The 20252-nt window shown below is 47.3% G+C and overlaps 1 protein-coding gene across 1 annotated transcript; it reads right to left on the bottom strand.

Annotated features, from left to right (window-relative positions):
• Nucleotides 1-1343: 1343 nt before the first annotated feature.
• On the bottom strand, nucleotides 1344-20113 carry LOC144947916 (rhomboid-related protein 2-like). Its single transcript, XM_078877318.1, has 8 exons — nucleotides 20045-20113; nucleotides 15793-16030; nucleotides 14087-14235; nucleotides 8280-8392; nucleotides 7281-7381; nucleotides 6005-6065; nucleotides 3357-3418; nucleotides 1344-1957 (listed from the first exon to the last, which is right to left on the bottom strand). Exons 2-8 carry the CDS (start codon nucleotides 15997-15999, stop codon nucleotides 1766-1768), a joined length of 885 nt encoding a protein of 294 aa, XP_078733444.1. The 5' UTR covers nucleotides 16000-16030; nucleotides 20045-20113; the 3' UTR covers nucleotides 1344-1765.
• Nucleotides 20114-20252: the final 139 nt, after the last annotated feature.

The following is a 20252-nucleotide window of genomic DNA, read 5'->3' on the forward strand; positions in this document are numbered from 1 at the left end:
TCGAGCCCGCTCACTTGAGCCAGAGCCAAGCCTAAGCCGAGCCATGACGAAGCATCCAGGCCTCTTAGTATTCCCGTCTTAGGTTGGCCTTGAGGGGGTTTGAGCACAGTCACCAGGCAGGCGGGGGACGTTTTGGGATTGTGAAGGAAAGTGGGAGCCCAGGGCTTTGTGCTCTAAAGTGGCAGAGTGCTGTGTGTGACATGGGGAAGTCAGGAGGTTGTGTGAATGTGGAGCCCACTTGTCTCCAGGATGTGCACGCCTGCGCCTCTTTGCCTCCCCCCCCCTTTCTCACGCCCACTAACACACAAGTGGTGGCATTCGTGCCGCCCCTCAGCATTTTGAAGGATGGCAGTGAAAAAAAAACCACAGTGCTCCAAGTTTTAATGAAAACGTGTATTGTACGATTTCGAGTAACGACGACAATAGCACTACTTGTGTCAAAACAAGACTTTGTAACAAACAAAAACTGAGAATGTAAACAGACAATATATAATTCGTTCATTTTTGGTCAGATCCGTCTAGCTATGCCAGTGTTTTGTTTATGATAATGTTCCTGACATAACCTACACGATATCATCCAAACAAAACTAACGAGCATTTTGCCCATCAAAGGACGGGTGTATTTCAGTAGATTTGAAACTTGCAAGCGAAACGCAGAGTGCGACGTGATATTCATTGCATCAATTCGTGTGCAATTTGTAAGGCCGCGGTGACACAGACATTTTATTTAAAGGTTATAATCCCTTGTTCATCATGACGTCCATTTTACTTTGATGTCTCAATAGCGTCACGGAGATCGCGTGACGTGAGGGTTCTGCTTTTGTAGTGAGGGTTGTAAGGGGGGAGGAGGCGCCTTGCCCCCCCCCCATGTGGAGTGACGTCACCCACTAAATATGAATGGGAGGTGTCCATTTGGAAGATTGATGTGGGGGCCTGTTCGATGTGGAGTGACGTAACCTGCTCATTATTGGTGAGGGGGAGGGGTGCTATATGTGGAGTGACGTCATATACTCATGATTATTAATGAGGGGCAGGGATCCATGTGGAGGACGTCACCTGTTCATGATTATTAATGAGGGGGGCTGGCCGATGGAGTGACGTCACGCGCGGGACACACAGACATTCTTGGTTCATCATCGTCGTAAATTCTGCATCGTGAGCAGGGTATCGGAAACCTGTGTCTCCAGAGCCACATTGCGGCTCTTTAAAGACGGCTTCGTGACGTTATTATGTTAGGGTCGCCGTCTCGTATTTACATGCGTTGTGGCTGTTCAAGTGTTGAGCTTTTTTTTACCGAATTCGAAAAAAACGGCTCTTGTTATATTCGTTTCCGACCCCTGATAATGACATTGTATGTGAAAGCCAATTGTCGATCACGAACTATCTACAATTTTTGTGTTACGCTCCGTTAAAGCTGTTTAAAAAAAGAACAACCGTTGCAAGACCAGATTAGTTAAAATACATTATTATTGGCCCCATCCAACTTTTACCGTATAAAAGAGTAATATGTTCACAACAATACAAAAAAATATAAACCAATCCTTGCCGGCTCAAAGTTGTACCACAGGGAGCAAGTAGCAAGTCATTGTTGAATTCCACTCCAAAACGACACTGGGGGAGACTCGGGATCATATAAATAACGACGAGGTTGGATCTCCGCAGTTGTCCCGCGTTCATCGCGGGCAAGGCAGATTGGTGTGGCCGGACACGACACGGTCGGTGGTGTGGAGGCCGGCCAGTCCGGCCGGGCGGGCGGACGGACGCCTCAACGGAAGCAATCGACGGCTGGCGAGAGCCAGATGTTGAAGGCGACTGCGGCCAGGGTGCAGATGGCGAAGCCGACGAGGCACACCCAGAAGCGAGGGTCCTTCACGAGGCTCTGGTCGTAGCTGGTGAACACCACGTAGCCCATGGACACGCCCGCCAGCCCGCCCGCTATGTGAGCCACGAACGACACCTGCCCCCCAAGCGCGTTAGTCGACATGGGTCACGATGGCAGCGATTGCTTTTTTTTCCAAACAAAATCGAGGAGAAACGGGCAAGAAAAACAAAAACGAGGTCGTGCTAAAACTCGACGGTTGGATGGCGGTGGAACGTGTTAAAGAAGCTTACTTGGGAGATTGGGGGTCGGGGGGGGGGCTGTGACACATTCATGGAAAAATGCGTAGACAGTGACAACTGGAAAGAATCTTCCAGAGAAATTGATAAAGGTCGATAACGGCCTCCGTGCAACAGACTCCTTTTAAAAATAGCATCATTTTATCTCAATGGGCTCTTGAGCTGGTTATAAAGGACGTGGATGAAATAATGAATTAATATCGTTATGCCTGTACAAATGTCACCCTGCAACACACAGCATGTCTGTAAGGGAACCCTGCGTGTACTGCTGGGAACATTTGCAGGAGGGCGCTCGCCAATCGTCATTGTCAATGTACCGTTTATTTCATCAGAGTCCCCTTTGATGATCGAGACTGCGATGGGCGGTTTTGTAATGCGAACTCTGATGGTGCATTGACACCACCGCCGAAAGGAAGAGTTCCCTGTTTGGGAAAGCTGGCTATGCCAAGCCCCCGTCATTTAACACGCGGTGGGGGGGAATGCTGCTGAGGGTGGCAAGAGGGTGAAGCCCTCTTCTCTGACCACATCCCTTGAAGCTGATGAAATTTAATCCATCGTACAAAATACGCGTGTGTACGTACAGGGCCCCCTTTTGTCAATCTGCCGCTGGGTGAGGGGGGGGGGCCTTCCTTTACACCGTACAGGGTTGTGGAGGTTATTTGTCTACGTCGGTCAGTGCAGCTTTGTCAAGGTGTGTACTGACTGTGTTTTGTGCGGGGAGCGGTAGTGTAGTGGTTAGCGCGCTGCGCTACGAAACCCGGCCACCCGAGTTCGAATCTCGCTCACGGCCAACACCGGTGACGGTTATCTGAACCGGTCCTGGGCCTCCCCTAGGTCGGCTCAGCCTTAAATGAGTACCTGGTGCGGTTTGTCATAAACATCGCCACTGGGGAGACAAAGGCGGTCGGGCGTGGTTACTGGCCTTCACAAGGTGCTGTTACTCGCTAACAGCACTTTCCCCAACAGTGCTGTTAAAGGCTATACGGAAGATCTTTGCCTTTTTTAATGTTGTGGCCCTGCAGCCTACAATAATTCTAATGCTTGCCCATCCGAGCACGAAGAGGGCTCAGCCCTGCTTAGCTTCCTATACCAGACGAGTTTGGATGCATTCAGGGTGCTAGCGCCACAGACGACTCGTGATTGCACAACACGGATTTGAATTTGTGATGCGTCTACAGTTGCCTATCTGATTGAGATTGAGTGACTGCAATCCAAGATCTGTTCTTGCAATGCCTCACCTGTTGCGCAATCTCTTTGGCAATAAATCTCCTGTAAATGGCCACTCCGACATCTGATAGCACTGTGTGGGCAAAACATTCATCATCATAGGTGCGGTGCGAAAGAAGTTCATCATACATGCATCATCATGGTGGGGGTGTAAAGAGCGGCGTACACTGGTTAACTCATGCAGAACACCAAGAAACAAAATACTGTAGCACATTGAAAACGGTAACCTAGCATGGCTGGAACGAGCGCTGGTGTAAACATTTAAAGTATTTTGAACACGTTTTTCTTTAACTCACTCTGTTATTGTCGTTGTATCCTCAAATCTTGTAACTCAGTTTTAACCCACTTCCCAATGTGGTATCGACTGCAAACGTGGTATACTTATGTCATACTGATGACAATACTATATTCTATAATAAAAAAATGTTTACATTATTTTGTATATGTTATGTTTCGGCTTGAGTCAAATTGTCCACGCTCAACTGACGTTGGCTGTAATTGCCCACGGTCCTTTAGGTTATGGCAAGCTTCGGGGCCACTTCCTGGAGTCGTGGAGTTCTTCAATTACTAGTAGATTTCATAAAAGCGTGTTTTTTTTAGATATTATTTTATTTTTTATCTGGCCAGTGTGGCACTCAAAAAATATATGATTGTAACCGGTAACGAGGGACGACTTGATGACTGTGCGCGCTAACCACCCTCGGTGAACGGAAATGTACAAGCATGTGTTTCCTACAAATTTGCGGGGCAAAAAAACCTCCCGCAACGTTTATTTTATTCATTTTTATTTTTCCTCCCTCCAAATTGCATCGCTGCTGCGCTGTCCACCGCGACCACGTCATTAGAAGGTGTCACCAATTTCGAAGTCTCGCAGAGGAAGTGCATCTCCACACGTTAAAGAGTAGCTTCTGGAAGGCGTTGTTTTTGAGTTGTACGCCTTTTGGCGTCATCTGGTCCAACACAAATGGAGACTAGGCTCTTAAGAAAAGCTGTCTCGGGTGTGGACCAATCAACTTCAAGGACAGTGCATATCATTATCAGAGTTGTTTCTTTTTGTTTGCATTTTGACTGCTTGTGTTGTGGTTATTGCAAACATGATGCCTTGTATAAAGGTGTCAGTTTTGTACCAGTTTAAAGGGTAAAAACCTACTACTACTCCTTCAGAGGTCTCTCCCATTCCCTCTTATCTACACGCCCTTCTGTGCGGCGCTCAAACTGCATTTTTATTTTGTTGATTTATTGGAGCGAGACTTTTACAAATGAAGTACGAAGCCAAATTTTTACTCTGATGGGTTTGATTTTGTGCCGCCGTTGAGAGAATGAGCTGAGACCATCAACTTGCCACACTTGAGAAACAACCTGGCACGATGGAAACAAATAAAAGGCGTTTTATACCCCTTCCCGCCAATAATAGAGGAGGTGTTAAGATGTTTAAACGCCAAATAGACCCATCCTCTTGCAAGGCCTCAAGTCTGCATTAATCACATCATGCGTGTGGTAAAACATGCACCCGTGCATTAAAAATGTACGCATTGCTCTTGAAATGGATCGACAGCCTCCTTTTATGTCCTTTTCTCACCAGTGGCAGATCGGAGAACAATGCCAAAAGGCGGACAACTTGGTTTGATTAGCGGGGTTACCGAAACATTGTTATTTATTTCATCATTTCAACAGGGTGAGAGCTCACTCAGCCCACGGCTCTCTCTGCTGTTTTTTCCTGGATTTTTCAGTTGCGTGTAGTCACTTGAAGATGTTCCTTGTTCATGTTTTTGTTTGTTGCGGTTGCACCCGAGTCAAGAGCCGCATGGCTCACAGGGTTATACCTAATAAATGAAACTGAAACTGTCAAAGGAGAGCTGAGAGAGTCACAGGGCAATACCAGAGCAAAAAAGGAGGCCTTTGCAGTAAAATTAAAGTTCAGCAATAAATGCCGTAAAGCTTATACTGGAAGTGAAAGTTATTTTGGAAAGGCAAAATACCAACGCAGTAAAATACATTTTTACTGACTGAGGTAGAAATAAAGATCAAAAGCACGTGCACTTAAGAGTATTCTACAAAAGTTATTGTGTGGGAAGTCCGGGCTTAGTTTGTTGTCCTTCCCCCGCACCTCCCGATTATCACGGTTGACCACGTACTGTGCGAAAGAGGTTCAACATACATGCATACCTTCCATGCTCTTTTTTCCCCTTAACTTGAACCCAGTTTTACGGTTAGTTTCCTGCGGTAGTATTTCCAGATGGTGCAGTGGTTAGCGAACTGCTGTATGAACCCAGTAACTTCGAGTTCCAATTCCTAGCCATGGATTAAATCGGCGTCGAGTTTTATTCAAACCTGTTTGGGTAACCCCCTCACCGCCTACCCGCACTGACCAGCATGGTGAGGTACGGTCAAATAAACCCCTGTGACCAACATGGTGTGTGTGGGGAGGCCTTCATCCTGCAGTGAATTGACAAAGGCTGAAAATCACTCGGAATCACAAAGTCGACCAGGGCAGTTGTGTCCAACCAGACGAGTTGCCGAGGGCGACAGCGGCACTGTAAGGCCATGTCAAGTTCCAAGCCGGTGTCTCGGCGAATTTATCAAAAATCATCTGGTACAATTTTTTTGTTGTCACACTGACGTTGATCACCAAGGAAAGGACATTGAATTGTAACATTACCTATACTGCCGATGAAGAGAAGTCGGAATACTCCAAACAGAGGCTTCATCTCCTTAAAATTCTGCAAGGCGAATGAAACGTGAGTCGGTTATAATAGAGTCGACTTCAAAACACAAATAGCGTCTCTGTCAGGTGCCACGCAGTAGGTGGAGCGGTGGTGCAGTGGTTTGCACCGCTGTGCGTGAAACCTTGCGAACCGAGTTTGATCGTTGGCCACTGATGACATCGATGGTGAGTTAAATCTGAACCTTACTCATTAGTTCTTTCGGTAAAGTCACGTAGGTATAAAACGAAATAAATAAATCTATTACAAATAAAAAAACTAAATCCAAATAAATCCAATAAAATCAGTGATTTTTGAAAATGTGATATTTATTATTTTATTTTAATTATTTATTTTTTATTTTATTACTATGTGACTTTACCGAAAGAACTAAAGAGTATGGATCATTGCAGTCACGAAAACTTACGATCTAAATCTGAACCTGTTCTGCGTACCCCTCACTAACCCTCACTGGTCAGCATGAAGTCTGCTCAAATAACCCCTGCGACCTTTACGCCCTGCGGAGTTCCAGCAGCGGATTGACAAAGGGCTGTAAATAATTATATTACTCCGCGTAAAAGCAAAACTAATAGTCTTGCAAAATCACTTGTAAAGTAATCCGCTGTTGATGATGATGCTGTTGTTGCTGATGATGAGAGTGATACTGGAGATGGTGATGTATGATGATGATGTTGAGTTATAATGATACCCACTTAGACGGTAGCCAAACTCTATCCCAACCGAAATGGATACTCCGGGTCGGCTTTACTACAACAACCGGTGCAGCGGCAGAGGTCGCAAACGGGTTTTGATTCCTTAGCTGTACCTGTACCCGGCCGCACCAGGGTCGCAAACGGGTACCCGTACCCTACCCGATACCCGGCTACCCGGCTACCCGTACCCGGCCGGGTATCTCGTAGGGTACAGGTATGGGTACCCGATTGCGACCTCTGGGATGAAGCCATGTTGCAGGCGCGGGTGGGTTGATTCTAGGAACTTGAATTGTGAGAAGAGACAAGACGTTGGGAAATGAGTGACAAACGGTTACTCACCAGTGACTCACGGCCTACCCGTACCCGTACCCGGCCGCACCAGGGTCGCAAACGGCTACCCGTACCCGGCCGGGTACGGGTAGCCGGGTATCGGGTAGGGTACGGGTATCGGGTACCCGATTGCGACCTCTGTGCAGCGGTGAGCGTCCGTGGATCTTAACCGACGCGTCGTTGAACTCACCACCACGACGTTCATGAAGTACCCCCCAATGAGCGCGTAGCCTCCGCCAGACGCGCCGACCAGCTGAACACACGGGTCGAACACGGAGCTGGCGAGTGAGCCTGCCCACGCCGACACGGAGACGAGACACCGTTCGGGCCGGTCACACAGCCGGCCCCACACACGACGCTTCGTTCATATGGTGGTAAACAGACCAGAAATGTTTTTACGTTCATGTCGGGGTTGGTCGGTGAGCCAGTGGATGACTTTAACGAGTGGCCTCGTGTCGAATATCTGGATTACTGCTGGCGAACGATCGAAATCTGGCAGTGGTGGCAGTCGCTCTTGTGGGCTATGATGAACGGTCCCATCGGTGTAAATAGATGGCCGTTTATGCCGCGTGTGTCGTTCTGACGTGATTCTACTGGAAGCGGACTCCATTAGCCGACTGGATGCGGTGCTTTCCGAGTGATTTGGTCACGGGGCTGTGACTTGGCCGAACGGCAGCGTGTTTGCTGTTTGTTTCGAGGCCGACAGCTACCATGCTTAACACTGTGATTCCGATTAGCCATCGAATACATGCCGTCTGCTTCGAAGTGGACATTAAAGACCCCGCAGCTTGGTTTGAAAGCGAGTTGGCTTCGTGTGCCGGCGTTGTCCGAATTTGATAATTTACCCCGCAAGCTACTTAGTTGGGTAAAACCACATTACAACACCGCCCCCCTACTTACTGGCAGACAATACTCATCTGTGAAACATAGCACCCCTTGCGGTATAATACTGGCGATAATATCAAATGTACCGATACTTTGATTTTATTCGTGATTTTGATGATAGGCCGCTTCGGTAAGACAAAATTAATTCCTTAAAAACACAACAGAACATGAAATCAGGTGACCCTGGTGGGGACTGGCTCAGTTGTGGCCCACCGTCACTGCCTTGTCCCACACCTGCCTCCAGAACACGTGACACGCGAGAGGGCCTGCCCGCGCGTGTGGTGTGGTGGGACAGAGGCCTCACCGGCAACTACCCCCGCCAGGTACACAAGCCCCACGCGATGACCCTTGTGCACCAGCTCCAGAGGAAGCCCGAGAATCAGCTGCACGATGAAGTTGTTGACGATGTGCTGCACCCTGCGCGACCACCACCACCAGCAGCAGCAGCAGCAGCAGAGGTCAGTGATGCCCTCTACATCGGCGTCAACATCAGTCATGAACCAACTTTATTAGCTATCGATTGCTAGGTCCAGGAAATGTTAGCTTTGTCTGACTACTTCTCCACGGAGAGTCAAAGTACATTTCTATTTTTTTGGCTGAAACACGGTGGCGCCTTTCTGGCACAAATCCGCCACCCAATGCGTCCATCGTCACATTAATACTCGTAAACGTAAACATGACATTAAATTACAACAACGAAAAATGGTTGGAAAAGCAGTGTGCTCGACAGTGGTGGTGGGGACGTTGCCGACCAGCTCCGGTTTCGGTTGCGTCCACGGGGAGTTGTTATTTTTCCACAGCTCAGCTTCGGCAAGCGTGGCTTCAGGTAACAGGAAAAACAACAAACATTGGCTTGTGGGTTTTTCGCTCACTATTATAGAATTTACTTCCTACATACAAAATGCTCGGTACAGTTTCGGCTCAACATTGCAATGCGGGACCTGCTTAAAATGAGTCTTGAACCTCAGTAAGGTTCTCCTGGATAAAGAAAGGGAATTATTACCCATTATGTTTGCAGCCCTTTGTCAATCCATTACTGGATGAATTTCTTCCCCGTGCCTTGTCACTCGTGGGGGGTGTTTGACCATACTTCACCAAGTTGGTCAGCGTGGGTTTATCAATTGGGAGACGTTTCAGATGTAACTTTCCAATGATGTTAGCCGTGGCCAGGAATCAAACTCAGGCGCCAGGTTCATGGTGCAGTGCGGTAACCACTGCACCTCCACTCTTATTTCTTATCAAGACCAGAAGAAAAGAAAATAATATTTTCTCCGAATTATAAGACACTCGGGCAAAGTAAGACAGATCCCCCTAACTTGTGCCCAGTGTCAAAGTTACAGAAATCTGGTCTCGCACATATACATACACCCTTACCAGATTACATGGTGGGGGGAGGAGGCTATAATCCTGAGAATAGGGTAATACTCAGCACCCACAAATGTTCTTATTCTGAAGTGAAGCCATTAACATGCGACACCGCGAGCCTTGACGAAAGAGCGTTACCGATTGAATCATCGTCGCTGATGCGAAACCCCGGCTTGAAGGGGGGGGAGGGGGTGACGGAGGAGCGACACATCGCCTCTCTTCAATTCGTCTGTTGTGTAAATTCTTGCTGAGCCAGTCCAGCCCAGCGTCACTGCAGCCGCCCCCCTCCCCAAGGCCAAATAACAACGAGCGGCTCCAACTGAAACCTGTTCTTTTGCTTCACTCATCACACGCGCGCACTGCACAACGCGTTAAAGGCGTCGCCAGTTCGCGTCATCTTATCGCACGCGCAGAAAGTGGTTCACGGAGGCCGCATTGGGACCTGACGAATTGAAAAGATTCCAGGCCAACCAACCCGAGCGTGCGAATGGGCAGCTTTTTTTGAAAGGTTCCTCTACCGCCGACGACATGCACGCAGCACGGTACTGATGTAAGGAGAGTACCGCTGATTAGCGGTCACAAGTGGTAAGAACAGGCGAACGAACAGACAGGGGAACGATCTGGGATCTTCCGGAAGGTTCAAGAACAAGCGAGAGAGTTTGAGAAGTAGAGGCGTGGCCAGGGGTGGAGGGATGGCCACGCTGGGGATAAAAGGGGGGCGAGGAGAGAGGTTCGGGGCTGCTGTGGGAGTCTGGATTGTCGCTGTCCAGTGAACGTGTCTTCAATGAAGAAACCCTCACAAGACCGTGTCTCCGAAAGTCGTTACACTGTTCATCAGGCTCTGGAATAGACTCGTGAACAATTAGATTTGAAGCTTTCGTGACTGCAAGGATTCATATTCTTAGGTTTTTTCGGTAAAGTCACGTAGGTAAAAAAAATTAAATTAATAAAAGTAAAATAAAAATATAAATCACGACGTTTCGGAGGCAACACAAGTCTCCGTCATCAGGTGGGACCGTCACAGCTAGATTTGCTGTATCAAGTGTGTTGCCTTCGAAACGTCGTGATTTTTTTATTTTACTTTTATTAATTTTTATGTTACTTTTTTTTTTACCTACGTGACTTTACCGAAAAAAACCTAAGAATATCGTGAACAACTACCACGTCAGCAGAGTATTTGCAGGATGAAATGGCGTTTTGGTGGACCAGCGTACTGTCCACATGAACCTGGCGACCAGAGTTCGATTCCCGGTCATGGCAAACATCACAGGGGGACGTGGTGACTGGTCCTGGGGACTTGACTGCCTTTAACCAACCCCCGTAACTAACACGAGGTGGAGAGGTGTGGGAGGAATGTACGTTGTGGAAGTCTGGATTGCACGTGAGTGTTTGTTCGTGGAACTGACTGCAACCGGCACGCGTAGGAATGCCTCCGGTGATAAACCCAAAAACAGCAGGAAACAGTGGGTGTGACACTTAACACAAAATAATAATTAAATTATGGTTTCAGCCCAGTCACTGATGACAATAAACAAGCAGACAATATACCTCTAGATATCTGTTCCTCAGCATACATTTGTTTTGTTAAAGTCATCTTTTACACATCCCATCATCCACACAACCTTCTTGGAATAGATGTCAGCAGTATTGGTTCAACACAAGCAAATTCTGGACCTGTTTCAACATTTATAATTGGCTTTACTCTCCAGCACACCGGTGTGCTGAACTAGTAACTAATTTGGATGTTTTGTTTACGTGACAAACCTTGATGCTTTGGCTGTGTCGGGTGGTGGCGAGTTTAACGACACATTTATATATTTACGCGATCTAACCCCCCCCCCCAAAAAAACCTCTTATGGATAATATTGGTAGCGAAAGCCTACGTGGTAAACTGAATATGAAGACACTTTGCAATGAGGAAGCTTTAAATTACACAAATGGTCAAGCGAGGTGGTTATGTGTTTTCTTTATAGTTAAACAATTAGTGCTGTTTGTTGCTGGTCGTTTAGGATCGTTTGGGTCTTTGAGCCAATCAGTGCTCAACAACTGTGATTTAAAAAAGCAGACATATTTACTCTCATAAAGACCCAAGCTCCAACAAAAAACAGCAAAACCTGAAGACAGTCAAATCTCTTAACCCGTGGGCGGCTTGCGAACTCGTGTATGCTCTGGTTTGTGTAAAACACATGCCTAGCATCGCACACACACGTGTGTTCAAATGTCTATGCAAACTGCAACGGTGACGCATGGCACGCGATCACCTACGGCTTTTGCTCTGCACCTGAGCGTGCCTGGCTTGAAACTGCAGGTTTAAAATGAAAGTTTAACAGAAATAAAACAATAAAGGCCCTGGGTCAAGTCGCGGAAGAACCTGGACTCTCTCTCAAACTATCAGGACGGGGAAGAACGTCCGGCTTGGGCAGGTCGTGGCGCGAGGTTACGGCTTGCCGAAGGAGGCGATTGCGAGAAGATAATTTGGGAAAAGACGAAGAGGAAGGAAAAAAATGCGATGATGTGCAACAAGGGCAGATGTAGAAAGCAGCAGAGGAAAGGATTGTCTACAGACCAAGCACTTAATGAACGGATGAAATAAAGCGAGCGAGCGAGACGATGGAACGTGTTTTCCGCTACACGACTCGTGACGTCAAGCGAAATACCGGGCCACCACGCCTGTATCTGTTCGTCACATCTCTCTGCCATCTCTCTTGGTCGATTTGTTTTCCTGCGACCCCACGTGTGGATTAGCGAGGGGAGGTGGGTGAAGCAATAATCGCCCGCGGCGGGTGAAGGAAGCCACTGCGGTGCATCGCAGTCTCACGAAACTTTGCAAGACCAGGCACGCACAGGGCCCAATTAATATCTGTAGAGTCCCTCGAGGTATAACTGTACCACAGGCAGTGTCAGTGAACGTAGCAGAGTAGGAGAATGGACATGCTAATAAGACTAATAATAACGTCCTCTTTCAATCCGAGAAGGTCTCGCTTTTCCTAAAGGCTCTTTTGCAGGAGTAAAAATACATGTAATAGGTGACGTTTTGGGTAATGATCCTCATTCAAAGCACGTAAAAAAGGGTCAATGCTCGTAATGTAATATCGTCTATACTTTCCCTTTTTAAGGCAGTGTTGTTGAGATTTGTTGTGATGCGTGTGTTGTTGGTTGTGCTCAGTCAGTCGACCCGTGGCACCTGGGTCTGCCCCGTGACCTCCTGCCAGCGGGCGTTCGACACTTCACGTGGCCTCAAGGTGCACATGGCCTGGCACAAGCGTCGTGGTGACATCACCGCCACTTAGTGGTGAATGGCGGTTGTTGTTGTTGCTTTTCGCGCCACTGCCAATGCGGTATCACCTAAATAATTTGTTTTCTTTTTCAGAACGGCCCTGCTTGGAACATTTGGCTAATTCTTTGTTAGATATTTCTACTGTGTGTGCGGAAACTAGGGTTACCTGGTGAAAAACCACGTATACATGTGGGAGAAAAACACTCAAACAGTCTCTATTAATCGCCAATCAACTTCCTGTACTGCTCATCCTCTGTCCACCTCATAGCCCTGCCTCTTGGGAATATCACACACACGATGTTTCACATGATTTCAAAGTTCTCCATGACAAGCATCCTCTGTCACGCTTCCATAATAATAATGTCCATTATTTATCGAGGAAAGCTTCAACGAGTCGAAAGACTCCCTGTTCATTATGGTCCTGCAATGTGATTTTTGGCCAAATTCGTTCATGAAGTGTTTAGCATGCGGCTGAAACCCCATAGTGCCTGTGAAAAACCCACGCATAAGACAGGATAACACTCAGAGCTCTGCAGGGATAACATTAATCCACATCGTGGATTGCCATCTCTTGGCCAACCCCGCAGCCCAGTGGGTTTGGAGCTTCATCTTATCTCAGATTTGAGATCCACAAACCCTCGCTTCCGAAGCTCTGGAATACAGGTGGGCACCCCACCTGTATTCCTGGTGGAAAAGACGTGGTACTGTTCAAGTCATGAAATCTGGTCCGAAGACCAGAGTAGAGCTGGGATGATCAGTCAATGAAGTCAATTAATTATGAAAAAATGTTATCATTTACGACACTTTTCTTGGGCTCTTTTCCCAAAGGTGGGAAATCCCACAACAAGCCACGCCCATCATGATGCAGGTGACACCGCCCATCACAACGCCCATGACAACGCCCATGACAACACCCATGACAACGCCCATGACAACACCCATGACAACACCAAGCCCTCTCTTACAGTAACCAAACCGATAATTATCGGTTTGGTCACGTATAATCGGTACAGTAGTCGGTCATCCATCATACAGGTTTTTTTTGGGTTAGATTGTGTAAATATATAAATGTGTCGTTAAACCCGCCACCACCCGACACAGCCAATTAGTAAGGTGTGTAACGTAAACAGAACATGCCAATTCGTTACTAGTACAGCACACCGGTGTGTTGAAGAGCCAAGCCACGACATTTACAATCTGAGTCCGACGTTTCGCCAGTAATTACAACTAGCTTCATCAGGCAACAGCCAGATTTGTGGAGAAGTCCTCCTGTTTCGTTCCTTAAATTAACATATTTACGCGATCTAACCCAAAGAACCTGTACGATGGATGATATTGGTCGCGAAAGCCAACGACGTGTTCAACCGAGTCCTCGGTCACTGAAATAATCGGACATCCCAGCTCTAAGTAGAAATCTTCCCACCACCAGCACCACCACTCCGGCGACCGCCACCTTCGTTGGGACTTACCCAGCGTGCACCAGCATGTAGGACACGAAGCGCCAAGCCTCCTGCCGCCGGTCGGGCCGGTAGATGAAGGGACTGTTGGAGATACCAGAGTCCAGCGTGATCCACTGCTTCTGCGGTTTCCACACCGCGTAGTAGATGAACACGCCCAGCTGGAACGGCAACACGGCAACCGCGTGACGCGAGGTGACCCCAAGGGGACATCAGCACCGTGACCGACAGTCGCCGTTGCTTTGTGCGTGAGGACACAGCGGATCGCATGCATCGACACAGTAAATGCTCCTGTACGTGCAGACACGCTTGTTTGTAAAGTGTGCACGGGTGGGAGTTTCAAGGGTTTTCTTGCATCGGGTGGTGGCACATTCAAGGCGTTTAAAGCCACTTTGTCAAGCCACTGCTCCTCCCCATGCTACGCAGGTCAGTGTGCGATGGTGAAGGGCAGGTAGCACTGCCTTCTGCTGACCACCACGTAGACCTGTATCCATCTCTGACAACCTGTTTGTGCATCGTGGTCACCACCATCCTAAGCTCTGAGATTGTGACGAATTCGGGCCCCTTTCCTGGTGATACCCACAGGTGCTGTCCGGGAGCTCTCGTTTCCCCTGCTACGTAACAAACAATGCAAGTCCAAACATCCCAATGCAGGGCCCTTCCTAGAAAAAAGAGAGAGATTCCTGAGAAATCGCGAGGATTTCCTGGAGGAAAGAAGGCAATTGAAGGGAATATAAACAGGGAAAGAGCTTGTTGTCTCCCAAAGACGGTCGAACGTTTAGAAATTGAACTTTAAAAGTTTGTACAACACCCATGGCATCTTGCGAGACGTAATCAGGTTTGGGTTGAGCTATTGTGCTAGCAAATGTGATCATTCTATTTTTGTAATGTATGACCACGCATCGCTTCCCTCCGTGTTGACCCACGTGTTTCCGGCGTAAAAAACCCAGCTGCGTCGCGTGTGGCAATTTGCTAACAAGGATTAGGAGCGGTGTTTAGTCATCATTCTTTTCATTTTAGTCAGAGCCCTCGTTGAGTCGGCAACAACCTGTGGAGTTTGAGTCAAGTCTGATTCTGTGGATTTTTTTTTTTTGTCTTTTGCTTCGTCTGGTCGACGACTAAAGCTGGCAGCAGTGTTGTTCACTCTTCATCAATAAATGTCGGTGTGAGGGGCACTCAACAAGCCCATCAGCGAACTCCGTAAGTATTTTTTTAATATACTGTACAAAAATGGGCAATTTCCATTTTTGGTCTTACTCAATGCACTGCAGTCACTGACATTCCTAAATTATCTTAGTCTGCATCAAATTGAAAGTTTATTTGTTTTACCAGGTGAGAACTCACGATACCAGGATCATCGCATTTGCAAGAGTGACCTGGGTCGTCAAACATATCGTAGTAAATCGGCTGCAGCACACCTTAAAAAAAAACAAGAACAATACTCTTTGGTTCTTTCGGTCAAGTCACGTAGTTAGAAATAAAATAAAACAAAACTAATTTTATTTCTAACTACGTGACTTTACCGAAAGAACCAAAGAGTATGCATTCCTGCAGTCACGAAAGCTTCAAATCAACAAGAGCAATGTTTAAGTCTTTGTTAGATAGTCTTAATCACAGTCACGCTTTGATAATTTCCATCCACTCGTAGTCATCGTCGACTTAAAATTTTTTTTTTACAAAACTCCATCGACGAAAAGATTCCGTCGCAAATTTCACACCTCTAGAAGGCTGATGAGCATGATGAAAATTGGCGGCGGCAGGCAGTCGGCCCTCTCCAGGTACTTCTCACGGATGTCGGGTGGCAGCACCCAGCGAGACAGCGACTTGTGCACCACGTGGCATCGCGGGCAGCAGGTCGACGTTCCCTTCCCGGGCGAGACGTCCTCCGTGTCGGCCTCCGGGTCGGCGTCTGGTACGGGTTCCATTCCTGCGAGAGGGGGGTGCGGGTGGCGAATCCTGGGGGAGCGGGGAGGGGGGGGGCAGATGGTTACCACGGAATGCTGCAGGAGATGCACATGGATTATGTTTATATGTATGAATGTATGTTGAACTTCTTCTTGGTTCTTTCGGTAAAGTCACGTAGAATGGAAATAATAAAATAATAAAAATAAAACATAATAAAATAATAAGTCTTTCTGACAGACCTGTTCTTCACCTGAGGACGGCTGCTTGCGTTGTGGCCGAAACGTCGTGAGAATTATTTTATTATGTTTTATTTTTATTATTTTATTATTTCCATTCTACGTGACTTTACCGAAAGAACCAAGAAGATGAATCCCTGCAGTCACGAAAGCTTTAAATCGAAATATGTTGAACTTATTTCGCACCGTATGTAGCCAACTGAGCTTATGTGATGTAGAGGTCGACGGTTTGATCTCCAGGTGCGGCAGTTGAAACAATGTTGAAAGTTACTTGAATTCCCCCTCCCCACCTCTGTCCACCCAGCAGTATAAATTAGTACATCGGAGTTGTTCGACTGGCAAGTCGCGTTTGGTGGGGTAAAATGAGGGTACTCCCACTTCTTCCAAGACATCGATCCAGTGAAGAAGAATCCAAAGCACCCTTTAGAAAGGCTCTCTAAGAGCTCTCCCGAGTGGACGTCCTTCTACCAGCAGTGGTATGAAAAAGTAATTGCAGGGCTGCACCTTTACTACCTCACCCCTTTATTCATAATCCACTACAACAGCACAGAATAATCTTCAAACTATTTTGTTGTACTACACTGAATGGGTCACATGGTGCTTTTTTTTGCCTCTGTTAGCGACAACCCAGTTGGATTTGTTTAACATGCCACACTGCTTAAAATACTCTGGCAAAACCGGTTTAGATATTTACATATTCAACATCTACCAAAAACGTTACAAGACACGATGTTGTATGTTTGTGTGTTGAACTTGCTTTGCACTATATTTATGTATTGAACAAGACGCTTGTAGGTTTGTTATTCCATTGCCCACATTTCACTACGACAGCGCATACATGCATTTATTGTCAACACAATACTCGTACCAACAATGCTCTTGTCGCCTGCCGTGTATGCGTCAGTATCCCCCCTTGACCTGTAATCCATAGGCGCCTGTTGTTGGACGTAGGCCCAGTTGGACCAGTTTTACCTGAGGGGTGGGGGAAGTTTCCAGACTGAACTTTAACCCCCTGCCTAGGAATCCAAACTGCCCTCTGCATCGTAGCTACGGCGGGGCAGCATTGTGATTCAACACCCCGCAGGCAAGGGGTGGGTGGATCACACAAATGTGTGGAACTCCCAAACCCCGTAGGCTGTGATGTGCCCAAGAGGGACAATAGATGGGTTAATTAACCTGCCCTTTCATCATGGAACCTCCTTTGCCAGTACCACATTTTCCCATTTTGTTGACTTTTCAGTGTTATCCCTGAGTATATAGAGGGATTCCTCTACTTACGAACATTCGACTCACGAACTTTCATAGATACGGACAAAACTGTCCGTATGTCCAGTTGCCTGTTCGGATCGAGGGTCGTAAGTTCAACCGCCGTGCGGTGGTGGGATCTACATCTGCAGAACATGACGAACCAGTGGCATCTATATCTGTAGGAGATTATACAACTTTTAAATCCATTACCCGTGTTTAGTGTACATGCCGTACAACATGTATGAAATCGACGGGAGTAAAGTTGGACTTACGAACAAATCGACTTACGAACAGACCTCTGCAACCTAACTCGTTCGTAAGTAGAGGAGCACCTGTACTTGTATGTATGTTGAACCTCTTTCGCACCGTACATAGCCAACCGCGCTAATTGCAGGTGTTTGGGGGAGGGGAAGGACAACATAACTGACCACAAGAAGCAGTCATCTCGTTCGTAAGTAGAGGCGTCACTTTATAACTTTCCTCCAGGTATTTGTTTTCTCCGCAAATCAAAATAATTCTTAAATAAATTGTTCCATTTTTTGTTCAGCACAATACCCTTCCTGAAAAGTAACCTGAGACTCAGTGAGACTTGTTTTAGACCATCATCATCATGAGGCTTGATTTATCCACTGCTGGATGAAGGCCTTCTCAAGACTGTCCCTCTCGGATTTATGAACGATGCAGCAGCAATCCTCGTCTGGGTCCAACACATCGCTCATTCCTCTCGATGAACGTCCTCTCAGATGCATCCAATTCCTTGTCTACTACTCCATCGTTCATCTCTGACAACCACCGACCATTATCCCTTGTAGTGAAGTGGTCCTTCTTGACCGTGCCCACTCACTCATGTTCCTATTTCTGTTTTTCATTGTTATTTGACGCATACAACCTCTCCATACCTCTTTGCTCACTTAAACTTGTTTAATATATTTTGTCAATATCTACGTTTCATACAATACATATATGATACGATCAGTAAAAAGTGGGGCGACTGGTGATAACATTTTAACACGGCGAACTGTTCCTATGCTAACGTGCATATCTCAACGGTCACTCGTTTAACGCTTTGTAAACTACCCTTTCAGAAAACCTCCATTCTTGTTTTTCTTTGCATTGACCGTTGTCGCGTCGGGGTCGCAATGTAAAGATTGCGGTTTGTGTCAGCAGTCGGAATGGCAGCGTGGCTTGACAGACGGGTTCGTGGCTTGGATTCTTGCCAGTCACAGGGGCGTGTGCGGTCACGAAGCGAACCACAAACTTCACAAAGAGCAGTGGAGAGAGCATGGCCGGTGATACGTTCAGCATATAAGAACCGTGCACATACGAGTAATTTGGAGGCGTTCTTTGTCCACTTTACATTGACATTGGCGTCAAACTCTACGGGGAGGCAAATGTAATGGGTGCACTCACGGATGGATATGTGGCGGACGTGCTTCTGTGATTGTTTAGCACGGGACCTCTTCAACGCATTGAAGAACTTTATAGGCTGATCTTTCCGCGCGAGAGAAATTAATCAACCTTCGGGTCATAAGTTCTAGCTGCCTAATTAACAACAAATTAAAAGGTGAGAATTGATGTCAGTCACCCAGCCGGGACCGTCTAATAGTACGTACAGACGGTAATACATACAGAGTACTATATTACTTACATTGTACTTGAACTACAGTGTAAGTTTGTATCTAGGTAAGATAACTTTGGAAAGAACACCGAGTCATATAAAATGCTGTCACTCAAGAGTATAGAATTGAACCAATACCCCAATAAGAGTTTTGATACGGTATTTTTTGAAGAGTAAAGTATATCATGACAACAATTTTTATGATATAATAATACATTATCTATAAGTAGCCACATGTATAATCTTAAGTGTGTGCAAGTAAACTGTTTTTCCTCAATCCACTGCTGGATGAAGGCCTCCCCACGCTCCGTCGGTCGTGGTGTTTGACCATACTTCCCCACGCTGGTCAGTGCGGGTTGGTGAAGTGGGGGGGGGGGGGCAGGACCGGTTCAGATATCACTCGCCACTGATGTTAACCGCTAATCGAAGCCAGTTCGCCAGGTTCGTACCGCAGTGCGCTAACCCGAGTGCCACCGCTCCGTCATTAGCACGGTTGGCTACGTACGGTGCGAAACGAGTACAACCTACAAATATAAACACAGATTACTACTACTGTACTCCGTTGAGACTCAGTCGACCTAGGGGAGACCCAGGACCGGCTCAAACATTCGCCACTGTGTATTGTCGTGAGCGTGAATCGAACTCGGGTCGCCAGGTTCGTCTCGCAGTGCGCTAACCACAACGGCACCGCTCCCCGCCACTTTGTCAACACACACACAGCAGCATTCAGTGGGCAGGCGTTGACCACACGCAACGCAACACAACACAACGTACCCCATCGCAATGGATCGATAAAACGATCGAACACACGGACAAGCGAGAGGGCACGATGCGAAAACGAACAGGTGCGCGCTGTGGCGGCCCTACCTGGCTCGTGTCTCGAGGCGATGTCGTGAACGCACGCACCTACACACCTGGAGGGGGGGGGGGAGAGGAGGGGGGGCACGTGTTCTCCTACCTCACCTGTATTGTCCCGAACGTCGAGAACCCGGTGGACTGTGACGTCACAGCGCTGAGAGCGCTTCACGTGACGGGCTCGCGACAGAAATGGTCAATTATTGAGGTGTGGGCGGTGGTGGTGATGGTGGTGGGGGAGGCATTAGGGGTTGGGTCTGGTGGTTTTCATCCCAAACCACCCCCCCCCCTTCACCTCTGTCTCTTCCCCAACCCA

Source organism: Lampetra fluviatilis, chromosome 47, assembly GCF_964198595.1.
Source record: "Lampetra fluviatilis chromosome 47, kcLamFluv1.1, whole genome shotgun sequence".
Taxonomy (NCBI): Eukaryota; Metazoa; Chordata; class Hyperoartia; order Petromyzontiformes; family Petromyzontidae; genus Lampetra; species Lampetra fluviatilis.